This window comes from Colletotrichum fructicola (genome assembly GCF_000319635.2).
Source record: "Colletotrichum fructicola Nara gc5 chromosome Unknown KSG_Nara_v1_contig07, whole genome shotgun sequence".
NCBI classification, from domain to species: Eukaryota; Fungi; Ascomycota; class Sordariomycetes; order Glomerellales; family Glomerellaceae; genus Colletotrichum; species Colletotrichum fructicola.
This window is the reverse complement of record NW_027094057.1, coordinates 4,257,388-4,278,120: the sequence shown is the minus strand read 5'-3', so window position 1 is coordinate 4,278,120 and position 20,733 is coordinate 4,257,388. Positions and strand designations below refer to the sequence as shown.

General features: G+C 53.2%; 6 protein-coding genes across 6 annotated transcripts; 2 read left to right on the top strand and 4 right to left on the bottom strand.

Moving 5' to 3' along the window:
* Positions 1–106: 106 nt before the first annotated feature.
* Positions 107–520, top strand: CGGC5_v012933 (uncharacterized protein; the record flags this gene model as incomplete). The annotated part of the gene is made up of 1 exon (XM_066152774.1): positions 107–520. One exon carries the CDS (start codon positions 107–109, stop codon positions 518–520), a length of 414 nt encoding a protein of 137 aa, XP_066008059.1.
* Positions 521–1,853: 1,333 nt separating this feature from the next.
* Positions 1,854–3,763, bottom strand: ptr2-0 (putative peptide transporter ptr2; the record flags this gene model as incomplete). The annotated part of the gene is made up of 2 exons (XM_032036493.1): positions 1,854–3,243; positions 3,300–3,763. 2 exons carry the CDS (start codon positions 3,761–3,763, stop codon positions 1,854–1,856), a joined length of 1,854 nt encoding a protein of 617 aa, XP_031884609.1.
* A 6,022-nt stretch (positions 3,764–9,785) lies between these two features.
* On the top strand, positions 9,786–10,940 carry serA-0 (D-3-phosphoglycerate dehydrogenase; the record flags this gene model as incomplete). Its single annotated transcript, XM_032036496.1, has 2 exons — positions 9,786–9,984; positions 10,054–10,940. 2 exons carry the CDS (start codon positions 9,786–9,788, stop codon positions 10,938–10,940), a joined length of 1,086 nt encoding a protein of 361 aa, XP_031884585.1.
* Positions 10,941–11,388: 448 nt separating this feature from the next.
* Positions 11,389–12,759, bottom strand: CGGC5_v012930 (uncharacterized protein; the record flags this gene model as incomplete). Its single annotated transcript, XM_032036497.1, has 3 exons — positions 11,389–11,751; positions 11,815–12,274; positions 12,350–12,759. The coding sequence occupies 3 exons, from the start codon at positions 12,757–12,759 to the stop codon at positions 11,389–11,391; spliced, it is 1,233 nt and encodes a 410-aa protein (XP_031884454.1).
* Positions 12,760–13,679: 920 nt separating this feature from the next.
* Positions 13,680–15,152, bottom strand: SAT4-6 (Satratoxin biosynthesis SC1 cluster protein 4; the record flags this gene model as incomplete). Its single annotated transcript, XM_032036498.1, has 5 exons — positions 13,680–14,184; positions 14,265–14,718; positions 14,794–14,830; positions 14,894–14,919; positions 14,978–15,152. The coding sequence occupies 5 exons, from the start codon at positions 15,150–15,152 to the stop codon at positions 13,680–13,682; spliced, it is 1,197 nt and encodes a 398-aa protein (XP_031884455.1).
* Positions 15,153–18,426: 3,274 nt separating this feature from the next.
* CGGC5_v012928 (putative glutathione-dependent formaldehyde-activating enzyme) lies at positions 18,427–19,002 on the bottom strand (the record flags this gene model as incomplete). Its single annotated transcript, XM_032036499.1, has 1 exon — positions 18,427–19,002. One exon carries the CDS (start codon positions 19,000–19,002, stop codon positions 18,427–18,429), a length of 576 nt encoding a protein of 191 aa, XP_031884449.1.
* Positions 19,003–20,733: the final 1,731 nt, after the last annotated feature.

Below are 20,733 nucleotides of genomic sequence, written 5' to 3'. Positions count from 1 at the left end.
AACCTCGAATTTGTTCTTCAGTTCATTCTACTCTTTACGCTTTTCTCATTACTCCGTCAGTTATTAACAACTACCCGCTCAACATCTCAGTTCATCACTTGCCAACATGCTCTTCTCCAACTTCGCATCCGCCGCCGTCGCAGTTTCTGCCCTTTTTGTGCCCGCAGCTTTTGCACAGAACGAGAAAGCCGCTCGTGCCGGCGATGTCACCTTGAAGTGGCACATCACGAAGACCTGCGGCGGGCCCGGTCCTGCCCGATCTTATACTCGCAACGAGTGCATCGAATTGTCCGACAGTTCCCGCGCAGTCAAGATGTTGGGTCGCAACGGCCTTTGCCACCGTAAGAGCACTGCTCCTTCTGCCTATTATTACCTATTAGGACCTTATGCTGACATTTCTGTCCGCTTCGCAGTGGTCTCCTTTAGCGACCGAAGTTGCCTCAGGAACGCCAAAACTTTGGGAACGGTCAACAAATGCTACGATCTCAGCGGGAAAGGGTCTGTCAAGATTCAGTGTTAAATAATGACATTTGGATCCAAATTTATTACAATCGATGGCGGATTTGAGAGGAATGGTACTGGAATAAAGCTGCGATCATGAAAGTTGATCCGCTGCCATTCGTTTTGTAAAGTTGTTTAGCTGCCCAACCCAGACACTCATTATCAACATGGGCCTGTCAATGCGCACGTGAGTGTGGCAACACTAGCCAGCACCGCAGATTATGAATAAACAGACTCACGTAGTCCTGAGATGATATGCCCAGTCTTAGAACGGTGGCTCGTGGTTTGAAGTAGACATGTAGACAATCCGAACCCGGATTGGTCTTTGCGCTCCAGTAGTAGAATAAGACAAGGGATAACAAAAATGACACATAATAGGAGATAGACCAACTTAGTTACCAGAGTGTAGTTTGGCCCAAAGAGACTAGCTTAGCTCATAGAGCGTATCTGAGGTAGACACTGGCGTACAGCTAGCTAATCATGACCAGTAGTGAAAAGACCCGGAGCTCCAGCAATAGCAAGATTTAGTGAAAAAGGTATTAAAAAACTTCCTTCTGCCAAAGCTTAGCTTCAGCTACCATGGTACCCGGAACCTTGAATAATATAAGGCACTCTGACTGCTGTATCCGTCCACACTCTTGAGGAATAAATTAACCCCAGATTCTTACCTTATCATGGGCATGCTGCTGCTGCCTTAGAATAGCCTCATAACAAAACCTAATCTGCAAGTAATTGCGCTTACAAAATGTCTGAACGCAAGGTTTCTTCACATACATTCCTCGGAATTATTACCCTCAGCAACGCACCTTTCACTATGCAATGTACAACTTGCGGAGAATTCATTGGAAAGGGCAGGAAATTCAAGTAAAAGATGTTCTGCTGAAGTCATTCCAGGACCGACCTGAGAACAAGCAATTACGTCTGCGAAGGCGGTGCAGAGCCTAATACAGGACCATGGCGTTCAGGAAATGCGGCAGACCAGACAGTGAATGATCATCTGGACGTCTAAGAACAAGAGGAACAGGAACTGAGGCAGACTGTTGCCGATCGAACACGACGGGGGGCCTAGAGAAGAGAACGCTTTACGTTGACGCACATGCACATGGCTGCTGCTGATGCCCTAGACAAAGTCCGCTCAAAATGTTCTGATAAAATAAATATTTTTATTATATGCACCATGTGCACTTTGTCTAGCTAAGATGTTGGCAACTGGTCAAAACCAACCACCGGGGGAATCATTTGACGCGGGAAATCATTACAACCAAATGAGGTATAAGCATGCCCCGACCCTTTCCAAGACATTTGGTCCAGAGACGTGGCGAACATGATCGGAAACACGTTTCTCTTTTTTCTTAGACCTTGTCGCTGACGACAGTCTGAGCGTGGGCGTCTTCCTGGGCAGCAGCGGTGGGCTGGTTCTGGCCGAGGAACTTGGTCTTCTTGAGCTGGTTGAGGTGGTCCTCCTCGCTGTCGAGGTGCTTGAAGCAGAACCAGAAGGCGACACCACCGAGGAAGGCGATGATGGCGACGGAGGTGTAGTTCCAGACCAGGAGAGGGTCCTCGGACAGAGGGGTCCAGGCCTGGCCGATGGCGGCGGAGACGGCGCTCATGGCCAGGTTGACGGACATGACGAGAGACTTCATGTTTTCGGGGGCCTTGGAAAAGGCGTACTCGTACGAGGTGACGTTGGTGAAGATCTCGGCGAGACCGATGAAGATGTAGGGCAGGCACTGGGCCCAGACGTTGATCTGGGCGGGACCCTCCTCGCAGACGGTAGCGAGGTTGCCGCAGGGGGACATCTGGTAGATGTAGTGCTGCATGACGGCGGCGGCGACCATGGAGGCGGCGGCGAAGAAGAAACCGGTGGTCATGCGCTTGATGGGGGTGAAGTTGAAGCCCATCTTGCGGAACAAGGGGTAGACTCCATGGTCGAGGATGGGAATCATGATGATGATGGAGAGGGGGTTCAGGTTCTGGATGACGTCGTTGGGGGCGCCGCCGAGAACCATGGAGCCGGCCTGGGAGGTCAGGTTGTTGGTCATCTGGTTGTAGGCGAGGAAGAAGACGGGCAGGAAGAGGAAGACCTTGCAGGCCTTGAGACCACGTCTGCACTCGTCAACCCAGGCATCGTCGTAAGTCAACCAGCTGGGGCGCTCAGCGACGGGGATGTTGCTAGGCTTGGCCATGTCCCAGTTCATCTTGCCGAAACCGCCGGAGCGCTTGCGGGCGAAGTTGGTCATCTTCAGGAACTTCTCGAGAACAGAGCCGGTGGGGGGAGTAAGGTGGTACTTCTTCTTGTTGGACCAGAGAACAACAGGGCAGATGAGGAAGAGGATGGTGGGCAGCAAGAACGCCAGCCAGAAGCTGTGGTACTTCTCGACGAAGACCATGGAGACCTGTCCGGAGACGGCACCGACGTTGATGCAGAAGTAGAACCACAGGAAGACACGGGTGTTGGTGACGGCGGGGTCAACAATCACACGCTCGCCGTTCTGGACAACGACGCGCATGCGGCTGTCAGGGTTCTGCTCAGCGAGAAGAGGGGAAATGTTGGCCTTGAAGAGACCAGTTCCGGTGCAGAGGGTGAAGAGGCCGATGAAGAAGGGGGCGAAGGCGGTCTTGCCCTTGTCGAGCACGGAGGGAGCGGCGGCAACGGTCAGAATAACGTGGGCGAGGGTAGAGACGACGATGGCGATGTGGATGACCACGTAGCGACCAAACTTGGCATCGGCCAACCAGGCGCTGAGAAAGTTAGCTATTTGTTCTCGCGTGTTTTCTGCATTACAAGCACAACTTACCCGAACAGAGGGGTGATGTAGGCCCAGAACATGTTGACCAGAGAGACACCCTGGGAGGCTCTCTGACCCATGTTCAGAGCACCGGGAACGCGGTCATCGTCGCTGTATGTGGCACCGGTCCTGGAGCCGGCGGGCATGGGGCGCATGACGAAGTTGGTGTACAGAACGGAAGATCCGTAGTAGGAGAAACGCTCGCAAAGCTCGGCGAAGGCGATGGTGTACATGCTCCACTTGATAGGTCCGGAGACACGGCGGAGGGTGTGAAGCTCCTCCTCGGTGGGCTTGTCCGGGTACTCGTCGTCGGACTTGGAGTCGTAGGCGTACTCGGTCACGGGGGCGGCGGCGGCGGTCACGTCGAAAGAGCCGCGGCCGGCCTGGATCTCCCTCTCGGTGCCCTGGACGGTGGCCGCGGGGACGTGGGCCTTGGCCAGGACATCGTCCTGGAGTCCTCCAAGGTTACTCATGATGAGTTTGCGGGAGCTGTGTTCCTGGTGGGCGATTGGGTTGAAGATCGACAACGAAGACAGGAAATCCCGATTAACGATATGCGAGAAAGACACGAGTTAACGAGTCTTTTCGACAGCAATTGACAGGTAGAGGTCCTGTTGGCCGTAGTTGAAGGGCTGCTGGTCGCAAGAAGAGAAGGGGAGGGGAAGGCTATCGTCTGGGAGGGCGTCTCAAGGGATATGTTATATATTTCCCAGCGGCGATAATGGCAGGTCGCATCACAGCTGCATTCGGCAGCCGGTAGGTATCCGCAGATAGAGACATGGGACATGGGCGGGATGGCTAGCGTGTGGAAGGGTGGAAGCGTGGACTGGGGGTGAAGGGGAAGAGAGCCGGGGGGTGTCAAGGACATGGACTCGTCTAGCGCGGAGGGAGTTAGCAAGGATGGCATGGGATGGCAACACAACTCACGGGGGTGGTTCAACAACAACATGAACTCTGCAAGGTTCCTGTGGGATGGGAGAGATGGTCGTGCGTGGGCGTGGGCCGCCCATCTCGCGCATACCGTCGCCACGGGACGGGAGGCAAAGGGCACCCACGCCTTGCTTGAGTACATACGACACTGTAGGCGGACGATCACATCGCAAGACACACGACATCGACCTCTGTACGGGCGATGAGGATGGTTACAGCGCCGGGGACCGCGAGGGGTCTGGGGTTGGACAGGGCACCATCGACCAACCACCAACAGTAACCCAGTGTCCGAGTCGTTCGCTCAGCAGTCGTCGGAGATGGGCGGGCAAGGCGCTTGCAGGATGAGGACGGAGCGATCCAACAGGTGAGAGTCCGCGGCCCAAGACCAGGCTGGACCGAGACAGAAGTCATGGAAATGTGGACAGAGGGAGGAAATGATGGGCCGTGGATGGATCATAGACCTGATGGGCCACGATGGGCTCCAGGACAAATGGCCCGATTAGGCAGGTCGAGGATCGGGGGTAATAGATAGGCGGCGGCGTTGTTGTCTGGGGGAGAGAATCAGGGCTCAGCTATGAGACAGTAGACTCAACGGGACAACATGATTCGTGATTCGTGGTTCGGGTCACACAGCCAGACTGAGCAGCTCAGCAACTCAGCTTGCTGGAGCATATCAGCATCAACAGCAGCATCGTATCACTATCGACTGTCCTGTCGGTCTTCCTCTGTGGTGGGAGAGGGCTGAAAAAGCCTGCGAGAAAGGTTGGACCGTAAAATGCGACCGCCGAGCCTCTTGGCAGCAACGTTGATCGACCTTGGCATCGACGCCACTCGTAGCCTGGTGAGCCGTCATTGGCGCGCTCCCCGGGCTTTCTGCTGTTTTGGTGCTGGCGGGAGGCGCCCGTTGGTGGCTTCGGCTGCTTTTTTCTCTTCTTCTCTTCTTCTTGTCCGTCTAACTCGTAGGGGAAGTGGTGCGTCCAACGTGCCAACAAGACTCTCAGAGATGGCGCGGGAGGAAGTGCGCCCGTCAGCTGTGATTCCTGCCTTGCTGCACGACCAGCTTCTGGCGCGCCTTCGAGAAGAAGTTTGGCCTGCACGATGGGCGGGAGGCGGATCATGGAGGGTGGCTTGCTGATAGCCGAGAGAGTGAGTGCCACACCGCGTCCATGATTTGCTGGCTGGCCACAGGAAGGATTGGTCGTATATTACACCTCCGTTCTGTTCATGGACGGCACAGCAGTAGCGAAGGGCTAAGAGCGGTTGGTGGTGTTGAAGTTCCCCCATTGTCGCGCCCGTCGATGATACGGTTCTGTTTCGCCAAGATAAAGTTATGACAGAGAAAGGAAGGAGGTCGTCGTTCTATGGTAAGGCGAATGGGTGTAACCGGCCTTGGCTCAATATTCAGTTGGGCAGCTAAGTGAGGGGAAAGTGTCCGCATCCGTTTACAACGAGAAGATGAGAGCCGAAGATTGAGGCAAGACGCATTCAGGGCCGAGGATTGCCGCTGAATGACGCTGTCATAGCTACCACCTTGCCGTCAGTCTCTCGAAGAAACATCTCACACCAACTGTTTGCTGTTCTTCGCGCTTGTCCCTTATTAAGATAGCCTCTGCAAGTTGCACTCGTAGGCAGACGCGTAGGCAGCTCAGAGATGCGCCTACAAAGTATCCCCAGCATCAACAACAGACAGACTCAGGACGGACTACCAGCTAGGTTTGCCTGTGTCTGCCGTGCCACTAAACCCCGGCGACCTTCCCAAACGATAAGAGCCGTTTCGGTGGCCCATGAGCTTAATGTCCCTGCGGCCCACGGTCTAATCCTGGGGGGTCTTCTGGTTGGTTCCGATTGAGGAGGCTATTCCCAGTCCAGCGAGCCCGCGGCCAGCAGCACCCCGGGGGATTTTTGTCTGCAGTTCTTGGTACAGGCCCTGGCCCCATCCAGAGGGCCTTTTGGATCCCTTCTCTTCGGAGAGATGGCCGACTCGGATTGGCTCTTCGTATCGTACATCATGTTGTGCTCCACTGAATGCCGCCGAAATTTGTGCAGTAGTCTCAGGGGGGGTCTTTGGGAATGTGGGAGTGCCCGGTCTCACCTTGCGTTAGCGCTTCAGTGTCAGGTATTAGTGGTCTTAACAGATATCTATCTTGCAGAAGCTCCCTTTCTGTTAGTCAAACCGTGCCAGATTCCTGGGCGGCGGGCTAGATAGACGGAAAGATATGGGGCTCAGGGACCAAAACGAAAGGTGGTAGAGGATTCATAAGGAATACGGCCTTGGCTTCATGTTCACTTTTCCAAGTCTCGAATGGCTCTTCAAAAGTGCCCCCCGTCGCGCTCGCTTTCGTCCAAAGCCAAGACGCCAGTGAGGGCATGTTCCCAGCCGGCAAGCTTCGCCTCATCGCTTATGTTGCTGTTGGCGCAGCGTTAGTGCCCGCCGAGGCATTGGCATCGAGCAAAAGTTCGAACATACCCTGGAGGCTGGGAGTACCCCAAACCCCACGCAATCAGAGCCCGTCTCAGTGTCGCGTGTCAACTGTCAGTGGGCGTGCCGCGGTACACAGACCAGAGGAGAAGCCCGTCGCCGGGTGGGATGTACAAACTGAACTGACAGATTGTCAGATCCATAGTGGCGCCAGCACATGGCCACACCACCCCAGGGACTGTTGGACGCGGGATGTTGCCGCTGAGAGCCTACATGTACGCCCGGTTTCTGGCACTCAATAATCCATCTTGATAAGTTAGGAGATGCACATGTACGGCGGTCGAGTTGGGTGGCAGCGTGAAGCGAACGAGAAAACATGATTTCTCGTATCAGACTTCTTGGCCGAAGCCTGAAAGAGACATGTGATTCGAGCAGCTTATCATTGAAGGAAGGCATAATAGTAAGCCTATACAATCTGCAGACATGAGGAATCAAGTTGCGACGGATTCATGAACTGATGTGATGCTTGATGCTACAGTGATATACGTACCAGTTCCTCTTTCAAGGCCATCACTTCTGATCTTCTCTTCACAAATCGATAATCGTATGTAAACATCGATATAATCGACATCAAGACAACCAGCAAACAGCCAAACTTCAGAGGGTGTACGGCCACCACCGTTTATTGGGACGAACGCCTGCGAAATGATGGAGATGGCGCACTTGCGGGACGGTGGTAGGCCCCTGTGCCCCTGTCTAGCCCACCGCCTAGCACGATGCAGGTGGCGTCCGGGGAGCGCTCCAACAAGTACCTGGGTCCTCTGAAACTCTCCGCGTGCCCCCGAGCAGCTTTGCGAACACGGCCCTTTCAGTGGACATGGCAACGAGTCTATCGGGACGTCTGCCTATCTTGCCCTGTCTTGTCTTGCCTGCCCTGTCGTTTCCCGCCGTCTTGGCTGTTCTTGACTTGGTTTCGCCGAGTCTCTGCCCTAGCGGGAGACACTGATAGCCTCTCACTGCCTTCGAATGAAGAGGAGCGCTGAAAGCACGCAACCACGAGTCAAGGCGACGCCGTGGCGGGATGGACGCCTGGTGCAGCGGCCTCTAGAGATACAAGACATTTCCAAGACCACACGGCAGCGCCGAGAGCAGAGGCTCGGAAAGGGCGCCCGAAAACCACTTGAGAAAGCTTATCATGTCAACAGCACGTTACATTTACTGTAGCCTGATCGGCGGGGGATGAGCGGAAGAACGAGACCCTGGGCTTGTAAGGCAAGCAACACCGTGTCGAGCTTCCCCAGCTTTGGCAAGGCTTCGAGGAAATCCCGATTTGCATTCGCCATGTTGAGGTGACATTCAGTGCGATTGCCCAGCTTTCTGGGTGTTTGATACGGCGAATGCTCGGTGATCGTGATGAGCCAGACCTACGTTCCAAGACATCGAACCGGCCACCCGGGCTTGGGATACTCGTAAAGGAAACTGGACAGCCGGGAACTCAGGTAAGAGGATCTAGTGCATGGATCTTTTGGAGAGGCGAGGATTCCCAACAGCCTACCAGAGAGAAATCATTTGTCATGGAACGATTAGAGTGCTTGGCAGCAGCGAACCGATTTACCGACTTGGGGAGGCGGAAGTCTTGCTCTGCACTTGGCGAGGAACTTCTGCGGGATTCCTCATATTCGGCATCTGGGCACAATCCAGTAATGAGTCCAACTGTCAGGTGGCAGTGACAACTGCGTATCACCTGTGTGAGTCCCCCCGTTCGACGTGTGAGGGCGAGTTTGCGGCCCACGATCTGAATCTGAATGAATGACTGTTTTTCACCGAATATCTGCCCATTCACACCGCAAACGCAGGAAAGATTAATGAATTTTTACAAACATTTTCTCTTTAGCGCCTTGCCAAAGAATTGCGTCATTGAACGCTCTGCCGATTGGATGAGGAAAACTCCGTCGCGCAAGAGAGTATTCCCACAATTTGTGTCTCGACCGAGTCAATCCCAAATTTGAGCAGAAAAAACGGCCACCAGCGGTCAACGGCCGCCTCAACCAGACGGGCTAGGCGCGGTCCTCCGGTCTGCTGTTTTTGTTGTTCTCTGGTTGCCCGCAGCTGTGAAACTCCACACCGTTCTCCGGGCAATCTCCATCTCAACTCCATCGTCAGCATCATGGGTGTTCCTGGGCTGGTGAAGAGAGACGGCGTGTCACCAGAGCTCGTGGAGTGGCCTGGCCTGACCCTCAGAGAGGGACTGGAGATTGGGGGCCAGGGATGTGGGTGGAAGAACGCGGGCGTACGTGTGCGCACCGCGTAACCTGTTCATCCTGGGGGAAAAAAGGGCGATTAGAAAGCACACATCAGTCATCAGAATCACCAACATCAACCGTGACATCCCTGCTGTTACAAATGGTGTTGATTGGTCAATCAATTCGGCCCCAACGAAGTGCCGAGGAGGGGAAGCCAACCTTTGTGGACGCCATCCGCCTTGAGCTGCGTCGAACCACATTGCCGCACCAGAAAGGAGTGCGCGGGCAGTGTTGAGTAGGCAGTGAGAACCCAAGTCTGCCAGCCCGGTCGGTGTCATCGGCACCGAGTCGGTCTCTGCCGCTCTTCACATCGGAAGAGCTACCGGCGTGCGGTCAGCGATGTGGCGTCGGAAGGCTTTTAGGTCTCCGTGACTCCGATCCGGGTCAAGAGAAACAGCCGGCTTAGTTTTTACCCGGCGGTCTGCTTCAACATTGACGAGATCCCTCTCGCTCTGAAGTGCCATCGTTGGGGAAATAGGGCTGCATGCACATCATTCTCCCGTCGCTGATTAATCGGAACTGCTATTACCGAGCACCGTGCCGACTTCAAGATGCCGAATTGAGTCATCATAGTTCTCACATACAACATATTTTCGAAATAAACATCGCCTTTCAGGCTGTTCAAACTGATCAAGTGACAATACGCTCAGCTTCATATTCAAGTCCCATCATTCTCGCATGAGGCTCTTCCGTCTCCGATCTCGCCTCAGTTGCCTGACAACCCCGCAATCCCAGCCCTCCGTGATCACCTCACCCCGAGCATTCTCAAGCCCGGAACCACCGAGTATCACGAATCTTTCAATCAGAAATTCATACCACGCGTCATTTAGAAACCTCGCAACCATGGTTCAGGTTACCCAGCTCAAAGTCGCTGTCCTCGACGACTACCAAGGCGTCTCCGAACCCCACTTCAGCAAGCTCGACAAGTCGCTCTTCGACGTCACCACGTTCAAGGACACCCTCCTGCCTTACAACCACCCAGAGACTCCCGAGTACGTTAAGGATGCTTTGGTCTCGAGACTGGAGCCGTTTGATGTCATTTGTGAGATTATCCCTCAACTGCTTCCCTTGACATGAAAGAGCATGAGCATGGAAGACTAACATCAGCTAGGCACAATGAGAGAGCGAACCCCTTTCCCCAAGGACCTCATCTCACGCCTCCCAAATCTCAAGCTACTTCTCACCACCGGCCTGCGCAACAACAGCCTTGACCTCCCAGCCTTCAAGGACCGTGGCATTCCCGTCGCCGGCTCCGCCGACAAGGCCACCGGCAAGCAAGTCGGCACCAACTCCACGACCGAGCACTGCGTCACCCTCATCCTCTCCCTGGCACGCAACATCGCCTCGTCCGACGTTGCGGTCAAGTCTGGTCTATGGCAGACCGACCTCGCGATGGGGTTGACCGGCAAGACCTTCGGTGTCCTCGGCCTCGGCCGTCTAGGCGTCTCGACGGCGAAGATCATGCACCTCGCCTTTGGTATGAAGATCATCGCCTGGAGCACGAATCTCACGCAGGAGGCCGCGGATGAGAAGGCCACGAGCGCAGGCCTGCCTGTCGAGGGACCCGATGGAGAGAAGACCTTCAAGGTCGTCAGTCGAGAGGAGCTATTCAGCACCGCCGACGTTATCAGCGTGCACTTGGTGCTCTCGGATCGCTCTCGCGGGCTGGTCAACGCGAACGATTTGTCGAAGATGAAGAAGACGGCGCTGTTCATCAACACTTCCCGAGGACCACTCGTGGTTGAGAACGACTTGCTCGAGACGTTGAAGAAGGGCGGTATCCGCGGCTGCGCGCTAGACGTCTTCAACCTCGAGCCCTTGCCCACGGATAGCGAGTGGAGGACGACGGAATGGGGCCAGGATGGACGCAGTAAGGTGCTCTTGACTCCTCACATGGGATACGTGGTTGAGGAGACGTTGAACGCCTGGTATCAGCAGCAGGTAGACAACATCAGGAGATGGCAGGCGGGAGATGTCCTTGTCAACGTGTTAGCCTAACTTTAGTCCTTTGCGTGTCAGTTGAGGGACATGGACAGAAGCCGAAATAGGTAGCTAAAGTTCCGTCTCCATTGCTCATCCAGTACCTAATCGTAAACCAACAAACCCTTATCCAGGGCACAGAGACTTGTACATGTACTGGGAATTGTGCCTCAATCCGAGGTCTTGTGACACATAACAAAGAGAAAGACCTCCCAAGAGCAAATCACATCCTAAAATGGTCGGCTCCCAGCTCGAACATCCAGCTGGACTAGTCCAAAAGCCCGGGAGCCAAGAACCTGTCCCGATGGTTGTTGATGCCGAGGCCACCATTCTCGTATTCGCCCCCCGTAAACTCCATCCGAAGTCGTTGCAATTCGTTGAGAGACATTTCCTTCGAGTGGTTACTCAAGCCATAGTAAAAGATGCCTTCTGAGACTCAATCATCTTGCGAAACCAGTTTCCTCGATCAAGCGAGAGCCAGATCGTTGACTATCAGGCCATGGCGGTTCCAGTAGCCGCTGCCGGAGCTACGGTTGTACCGTCCCTCAAGCTTGACGTCGACAATCTCATCGTCCTCCTCAATGACGGGGACGAAGTGGCGAGCAGTGAAGTCCCGAACGAGGCACACGGACTGCAAGCTGGGGCAGGCCTTGAAGATAGCCAGGGCATTGGCGGGGAGGTCTTCGTTGTACTGGTGGCTGTGAAGGAGGCTCTCGACAAAGTCCCAGTTGACCTCACCATTGTCATCAACGTCTCGGGAGATCTGCTGCTCTGCGGTCAACGTGAGGTGTCGCAGCTGCTCCAATGGCGAGAACCTGGAGACGAGTTCCTGAATACAGGCATAATCAGTGATTGACCAGATTGAAATGGGAATTGGCAGTTGGCAACTCACGGAGACTCTCACATTCCTCAGCGATCCCATAATGACAAGAGACTCCAACTTTGGAAGGCCGCCGAGCATGGCAATGAGGGATTGGAGGGTCTTGGGGGTCCAATCGATTTTGCGAATCTCCACCTCACGGAGACGGCTGGCTGTCTTGAAGCAGCGTCCAAGTGACTGAATAGGACGATCACTCAAGCCGACGTTGAGCACTTGCAGACTCGGGAATACGCGAACCGCGTGCTCGGGGAGGTCCGAGCTGCGGGCGAAGGACGCCTTCTTGACATCAGGGAGCTGGAGCATGCTGTGCTCAATGAAGCTACGCAAGTGCGTGACCAGGGTCTCCTGGCTGGGAAGATCGAGGACAAGCTCCTGGACGTTGACCATTGAATCCAAAGCCTGGCAGAGTGCCATGGCGAGAATGGAGACGTTCGGAGCTTCGCGTCCCGGGTGGATAGTGATCTTACAATAGCTGAGTAGGTTTATTAGTTGAATTTCTTCTTCCGACGACAGCCCCGTTGTTGAAAGGATTTTGGGGATTACTCACCGGATAGCCCTCTGGATCCTGTCATTGAGCAGCATCGCCTTGAGAGGCTGAATAGCGCGGTATTCAGCGCGGTAGATTCTGACCTTTCGGAAGAGGAAGGGAATACAGATTTCCCGAAGAGCGCTGCAAGTCATGGACAGCTCCAGAGTGGTGTTGCGGTGCTTGCCAGGGGCGAAGGGGTCGGATCCGTTGTCTCTGTTCTTGTGGCACATCTTGATGACCTCGAGCACAATCTCGACAGGCATGTCCATCAAGCCTGGTCCTTCATCCAAGGCATTGACCGAGAGGTTCTGGGAGGCCGCAGATGACATGGTGGTGCCGGTTGTAGGGGAGATAACAGGGCGGAAGTGGACAGAGAACGGGATGATGCCGCGGCGGAACTTGAAATCGATCTTGCGCGAGGGAGCCATTGTGAAGCTTGGCAACCTAGAGAGCGAAAGGAGGAAGAGGGCGTAGTGATTGAAAATTTCAGTATCGACCAGGAGCAGGACAGAAATGAGAGTAACGGCGTTCAAACAGTTTGAAACGCTTGCAGCCTTCGAGAGATGACCGGTGAGCGAGGAAAGAGTGGAAAAGAGGGTCGCGAATGGACGAAGTAGGCTCTGCGATGGTGATGAGAGGAGGAAACTCGCGAGATTGTCGACTTGCGTAGTACAGGAAAAAAGACTGTGGGCAGGCTGACGCGAAGGGGGCGCGTCGAGGCCGAAACAAGCGAAGGAGGCAAAACAAAACCAGTAGGAAACAAATCAAGAAGGAAAGAGCTTCTCTGAAGACTGTACCCGCCTGTTGTGACTGGTTTCGTTCCTGGTTTGGTCCTTCAGGGATGCTGAGAAGATGGGTGTAAGGGCATTGCAACGCGACTAAGCAAGCTCATGCTTAGTCGTCAAGTCCTTAAAGGTGGTTAACATAGCGAGAACCGCGGAGTGAGCAGACAATTCGTTGGGAAAGAACTCTACCAAAGAAAAACAACAAAGCTGACATATCAATGCCGAAAACCAACCCTCAAAGAAGTGGTTGGAGGAAAAGAGGGAGTTGAACTCAGGGGTTATGATGAATATTTTGTTCGTGAACCTCACAGCAAAGTCCTCACAGGACAATCTGTATCGAAGTTGAGTATGTATTACTGTCCGGGATGATCAGTGAATCTTTGGATAGTAATATGGTTCTACATGCACATAAGCAAAGGTTGCATCGAGTAAACGTAAATGTTGAAACATTATGAGAACATGTCTCCAAGGGGTTGGATATCTTGCTACTAAAACAAAAGAAACCGACGCTTCCTACTTGAACTCCGGCTCTTGGGTATTCATCATACATCTATATCCTCTCTTCAAGAAACAGGACCTCTGGTGCTTTGGGCCTTCTCGCCCATCTTGAAATCCGTCGATGAACGAGCATCGTCTCCAACGTTAGGATTTGATTCGTATGTCAAGTTGACGTTGGTTGTGCGGATGATGCCGTTGTATGTCATGATTTCCTCTTCGGATCCGGAGGGAGAGGTGCTGCGAATCTCGGTATGATGCTGCGATCGCGTCATGCGCATGTCTTTGAGAGTGATGTTGTCGTTGTCTCGGGCGGTGTTGCGGGGCCGGGAAGAGTTGCCGTAGTATTTGAGAGCGCTGGTCTTTCCGGAAGAGATACCGCCGAACAGCTTGGGCCACCACTTGCGGAACATGGGTCGGAGTGCTGGGGCGCACGCGGAGATGATTGCTAGGTTGACTTCGACGACGCTGTAGGTAACACCGATATCGTAGAAGGGATCTTTATTCGGGTCGGGCGGTACGTAGAATAGTCTGTAGATCAGGACTAGACGTATGATGGCAATGACGGTTACACTATTGAGTCATCGTTAGTAACTTGAAGCTTTGACATACTTGGAAGGGCACCCGGCTGAAAAGGGGCATGGTTGACTTACACAGCACCAACGAGAAAGACGCAGATAACGGCAATCTTGGCACCCATCGGCATTTTCAAGCCCAAGAAGATCCAAAACGGAAGGATCAACACCAGGATATCCATCAACACGTTGAGGCAGGAGATTGTTACGTGGAAAGAGTTGCTGACGCATTGTGCTGACGCTCTGATGGTGGGCTCCCAGTTGGCTTCGATCGGCAAGCATTGGAGTAGGGCGACGAGGAAGATGGCTACGGCCATGGAGCCATTGACGAGGTTGAGCCCGTGGATTGTCCATCTGACGCCAGGCTTCTGTCCACCAAGACGCAGAAGGAAAACCAGAACCGACGCTCTCACGAACGCCAGGACTGGATTGTAGAACATTTGCATCATGAAGAACCACCACATCGCTGGGCGAGTATCCAAGGTCGCGGGTACATCAACGGCTCTGTATCCAAAGTACATCAGCTTGAGGTCTGAAAGCCGGTGGTCAGCATACGGTTTCTATTGGACAATGCGTATCAAATGGTAGAGACTTGGGACCAACTTACACATGAAGAATGGCGGCGTCATGCACACTGCACATAGCTGCGGCCACATTGTTAGGTCCCTTTTCTAGCCAGATGTTGAAGTTCATGGTGATCTGCATACCACTGCCATGCCGCAAAGCCAATCGTCTAAAATCGCGTCAGCATGCTTGCACTCCTCACTTCTGACAAAGTCTACACAACATACCGATACCCCATTGTCGCGTCGTAAGTCTGCTGTACGTTCGTGCCGCGAAGATGAGAACCGACACAGCCGGGAAGAAGAACGTGATGAAGATGGCCGTCGCCTGATGAGGCGGTGTTGGGATCGTCAAGACGTCGACATGCTCGGGACGCCGAGCAACTAGGGTTGCGAACTCCATGTTCGAAATCGAGGTCGGATGGATCGCGAGGGAAATGCCCAGCCTTGCACGGGGCTGGCCGTGGATAAAAAAGAAGGGAGAGATCGGCCCCCAAGGCGAAGCTTTGACTGCGAGTCGTGCGTTGCTTGCGTCCAGTTCCAAGGAGCTGGGTCTGGGTCTCGATCTGAGTGGGCAAGGGCCAAGAAGTCGCACTCGAGCAGACCCAAAGTCGATCCGGAGCAGCAGAAGAGCGGTCAGACCGAAGGGTCGTAATGGGCAAGTAGGCATGCCCTTTCTTTATGTAGATCTTCTTTTCATTATCTCCCTGTGAGAGATCCACGATGTCGCCACGGTAGCCCCTCCTCTTCCCGAGGAGGCGAGCCGCTAAACGAAGGAATCGAACTATATTCTGCTCAACATGATACACGGGAAAATAAGCTTGACAGGCTCTAGAAGATAACTGCTGGAGATATCCGCACTACTAGAGTAGAGTTTTCTGCATCTTCTGGGGTGCGGACGGCGTGATCCTGATTCCTCTCGTGTTCCAAGGGGGGACGCTGAGCGAGGCGAGGAAAGGGGGCCGTTTCCTTTCGACTAGGCCCAACGATCCTCCGCCGTCAACTGGGAATATCATTGGTTTCGAGAGCTTCCTTCAACACAAGCGGGCGAACGAGAGCTCAAACTCCAAGGCACTAGCGGAGACCTGAGGAGAAACCGGGAGCCAGGTTGGAGTTGAGTCTAGCCTGTATCCAGATCCTTGCTTCTCAGGACATTTGAAGTCCCGGAGGGAGAAATGCCAGAACGCAGATAGCCCCCACGACCCACGCTAATATAGAGTAGAGTTGACTGCCGTGAGCGGCACGGCAAGTCAGACGGGTTGACGGGCCACTCGTGTTTTGACGTCTGCACCATTTGAGGCTGTCGCCGCGGGTCGGTGCGTAGTATCGACATTGAAGCTATATCTGCCCTAAATGGCAAGTTCCAAAGCACTGGATCAGATATCGTGCTTTCAATGAAAGATCAGATGCATTCTGCAAGCTCCGACATTCGGGTGTACCAGCGCCAGGGAACTTTTCTTCATGTCGTGCGTCGCATTTTTCCCTCAGGGGTTGCAGACTTGTTCCTTGTCTGCCAAGCCGCTTAGAGCGCCTGGTCCGGCCAAGAAGATGGCGCGCCTGGGCAACGCAAGGGACGATAGCGGATGGACTGCAACCGAAGGAGCATCCCAGAATCCGTCGAAAAAAAGACCCCAAGTTCTTCTAGAAGGTTAATTGCAATTTTAGGCATTCCCGTCAACCAGACCAAAGCCAACGGCGGTTGTTAGTCGCCTTACCCCAAGCATCATCGTCGTTGGTTCGCGTACCGAGCCAACAAGCTTAACTTCAACTTCATCGACTCTCGACCCCAGACCCCAGACGCAATTCGCTGCCAGTACCGTTCTCTTCAGCGCTAGAAGCGGCTGGGCTAGGTCTAAAATCGCTGCGTGATTGTCAAAATTGCCTTATGTCGATCCTTTCCGCGCACGGTATTACTTCCAAAGACCCTTGCTCACCACTCCGCAACCCTTGCAACCGAGAGAGACTAAAGTTTTGGGGCCCCTCTCAGCGACGGGTCCGTTGCGAACCCTGATTCATTTATGCGCAATCTAGCAGTCCTTCAACTGGGTCTTTCATCGTCTTCTCTTTTGTTCGAGGCCGGACATGACTTGTCGTTTATGGAAGCCAAGGCCTAACTGTGGTGGTAGCCGGGGGTACCGAGAGTCTGTTCGTTGGGAACGAGTTTCTTCCGAGACCCGAAGTCCCAACGGCGCGTTGCCAAGAACTCGACTGACAAGGCAGCATGAGAATCCAGACCAATCGTGTTCCATGGTGATCTAGCGCCAGCTGAAGTTGAGTTTGACGGCGGTTTCTAGACATTTAAGTGTCGGTTGCCCTCGCCGATTGAGGAAAACCGCCGGCCAACCGGCCGCACAGCAAAGCTGAAGCAAGAGTTCGATTTTCATGTTAGGTAGCAATCAACCAGAATGGCATTCCGCGTCGGCGGCCCTGATGCCGAGTCTTCGACCGACCTACGCAACCGAGGAACCTCATGAGTAGCTTCCTGGCCTCCGATCCGCGCCGGGGCTCCGAGTCGTGAACCCTGCCCACATTCCGAAGTACCGGATCCGGTATGGCTCTACACGCTGCCGAAGCTGAGGCAATTTTACTCTGGAAGTGATCAGCTTCAATGGATTTGAAGATCAATGTACGCTGGAGACTGGCATTGACGGGTCTAATGCGAACCAGTCCTGTAGTTGAGGTGAAGACACACGTACGCTCTGAGACGCTCAGATCCCTCTCAAAGAATGGGTTTACGTCACGTCATGTTAGTCCGGAAGGCTTCCTTGATGAATTGATTGCCATGAAAGCACGGGCTGTGAACCACAATTCTGTTGAGCGAGAAATCAAGCGGCTAATTCGCGAACATACAAAACTCGTAAGAGTATAAAAGATGGACACTAAAATGAGGTAGGATTGTTGAATCAGACGATGACTTTCTTCACTCTTACGACAATGTAGGAAGTTTTCGCAATGATAAAGCCATCGTCCCAACACGCATGTATGGTGTGTTTGTCTTTGCTTACTACAGCCTGCAGCCTGCAGCTTGCAGCAAGAATAGAAGCCCAGTAACTTCATTTTCTCCAACAGGGCATGAATATTCGAGTTAAAAGTACGACTTGACATTGGTTAAGTTTCGGAGATAGTCGAATTTTCAGTTATTACTTATTCTCTACCCTAGAAGCGCAGCTTATCTCGAAGCTTGGATGCTGGTAAGGTAGGTCATTTATACACATGTAAGTGTGCATGTTGGCTGAGTATGATGCTTCATCGCTCGATCGTGAAGATGCCAATCTACCTTACCTGCGGAAACATAACATGGGCACAAACGGGAGGAAAAAGGAACGAAAGCAGGTACTGAACGGCGCAACTCAACTTTACGAATTGTGCCACTTGACACATCATTCCATCATCAGGACGCAGGCTTTAAGAGAGATCGCCTTCCACGGCACGGAGATTGGGGATTGAAACGTCGCAGTTCAAATCACTGCTCAAGCTACTCGAGTTCACTCCGTTGGTTGAACAGAGCACCAAGCTACAGCGTGTAGATGCCACAAAGTCAGATTTATTTGGGTTGGTACAGTCTTGGGCGGCCAAGCTAATCCTATTTTACATCCAACTCATCCAAATGCTCAGTAAACCCCGAGCAGCTTTTGCCGACACAGCCGATGTCCATAATCCCATAACAAATGTCTTATTTACAACTTGGCCGGAAGGCGACCAGACTGCTGGCCAGTCCAGGTAGCAATGAGGTCCATCAGAGGAGGAGAGAGGGTGTCGTATGTCTCAAGTCCAACAGACTTGAACTTCTGGCGAACCTCATCGATGCCCTTGGGGTGGAATCCCTGCTCTATAATGGACGAAACGAAAGCGGCAAACTGCGGCTCCTGCCAGCCCTTGGAGTCTGACAGCTCGGCGTGGACAAAGTCCAGACCCTTGAAGGGGTGGTCCTTTTCAATTCGTCCGTACAGGTGTACCCCGCACTCCTTGCATGCGTTACGCAGGATGACTGCGGAGGGGTCGACGACGTGCAGCTTGTTCTCGTTGGCTGTCACCTTGAGCTGGTCTCTGGAAATAACACCAACGACGGAAAAGAGGGCACCCTCGGGCTTCCAGCACTTGGAGCATCCGCAGGCGTGGTTGTGAGCGACATTGCCGCCGAGAGTGACCTCGACGGGGTTGGTCTTGCAAAGGCAGCGGAGCTTGCCTCCAGCGAAGTTGGGGTCGCCCTTGGTGAGGCCGTTGTCGATGAGGGGGTGGAGAGAGGGCGCCATGATGGATGGATCAGGTGTGGATGATTAATCGGAGTATTGAATGGATCGTTTACGGAATAGTGTAATGGAGGACCTTGATGAACTAGAACCTTGATGGCGTGCTGAAGATTATATAAAAAGCGAAGGCCATTCACTTTTAACATCGACTGATGCCCGGCCGGGACGGTGACATCTACCGACAGCTTGGCGGCACGGCTTCCCGAAGGATCCCCGAAAGCGCCGGCTCTGATTCGAAACTCCACGCGTTGCCTTACTTGATTCGACGACTTCCCCGCATTCCGATCTCGTCACTGCGCCGGGCCAAACGTTGATTCCGATCACGCAACGGGGATAAACTTGCCATTTCCGCCTAATTTACTCGACTGCACCAGTTCTGTTGCTGTTGTGAGGGCGCCCAGCCCATCGGGTGTGCACCCGATTTGAGCGTGATGGCGATGATACCCCGCAAAGTTTCAGTCGAAGTAAGTTGCTTCGCCGCAACGCCAACCCCGCCCGCCCGACATATCCCCTTACCCCTCTCCGGGACCAACGGATTGGCATATCGGCGATAGGTTCTTCAAGGACTTGGATTGCTGGCTGGAAAAGCAAATCGGCGTTTAGATTATCGGCCGGACGTTTACGAGTTTTCCGGGACGGTGAAACTGAGAGGAATAGATAGCCTATCGCGTCATTTTAGCGCGGCGGTGTGCAAATGAGTTGACCTACGGGTCGGCGATAAGCCTGCCGGCATTGCGGTGAGAGAAGCCGACGAACGACAACGGTAAGTCTCTCCAGCTGAAATGATGCGATGAAAGCATTCGTGTCAGCTCGAGAAACTACAGACATTCCGAACAAGGCCCGAGGGCTTTGAACTGTCTTCCTTGACACCAGTCATATGACTGTCAGCTCATCACATCTGTTGACAACAATCCGAATATATTGGTGCATTGGCCTATGGCTCGTGTCTGAGAGACCGTCCGCAAGAAGTACAAATTACTTGTCAATCAAGTTATGGCTTTTATTCCCAAAGCATGTAACTGCCATCGCACAAGTTGCTAGAGGGGATGTGAGAATCATGTGACACCATGCAGGCAAGGCAGATCACATTCATCTCAAATATAGGAATTGAAAATGGCTCTTACATCAATGTTAGCTGGAACTCACTTTCGTCTCAATCCTTTAAACAATGTTAGGGTGTCTTTACTCCATCAGCGAACTAAGTCAAAGACACGATGAAAATTGGCTAAACAGACATCCATATCGCAAGCAAGGCTAGAAACTAACTTCCAATTGAGACATACCATCCTGTCTGTTGGTTTTCTTAGGTGACTCTGTAAGAGTAAGGCGCAGTGCTCAGCTACATACGCATCCGTCTGAAGTGTAGTAGTAACTGTACCAATTGGCAATAGTGGAGTGGATCTATTCTCAACCTTTGGGTTCTTGAAACCACATTTAACGTTCTAGGCAAGATAAAAAGGGCTCACAGAGTTTCAGCAGGTAATGCCTTAGTATAACGAGGCACATTGAACACCTGGCTCACTGGACTGGTTAGAACCCGGCCAACCTTGCGGCTTTCTATCCCTCTACAAATGTGGGGGACATTGCTGTAATTACTGGGCAAAAGGAAACCCAAGCTACGTGCAAGCAGGAGGTGGTAAAGGCCTATCGTAATTAGTCACTTATCAATCTAAACCGATGCTTGATTACGCATTGTATGAGCATTGTATGAGAATAGACGATAACTCTGCGAGT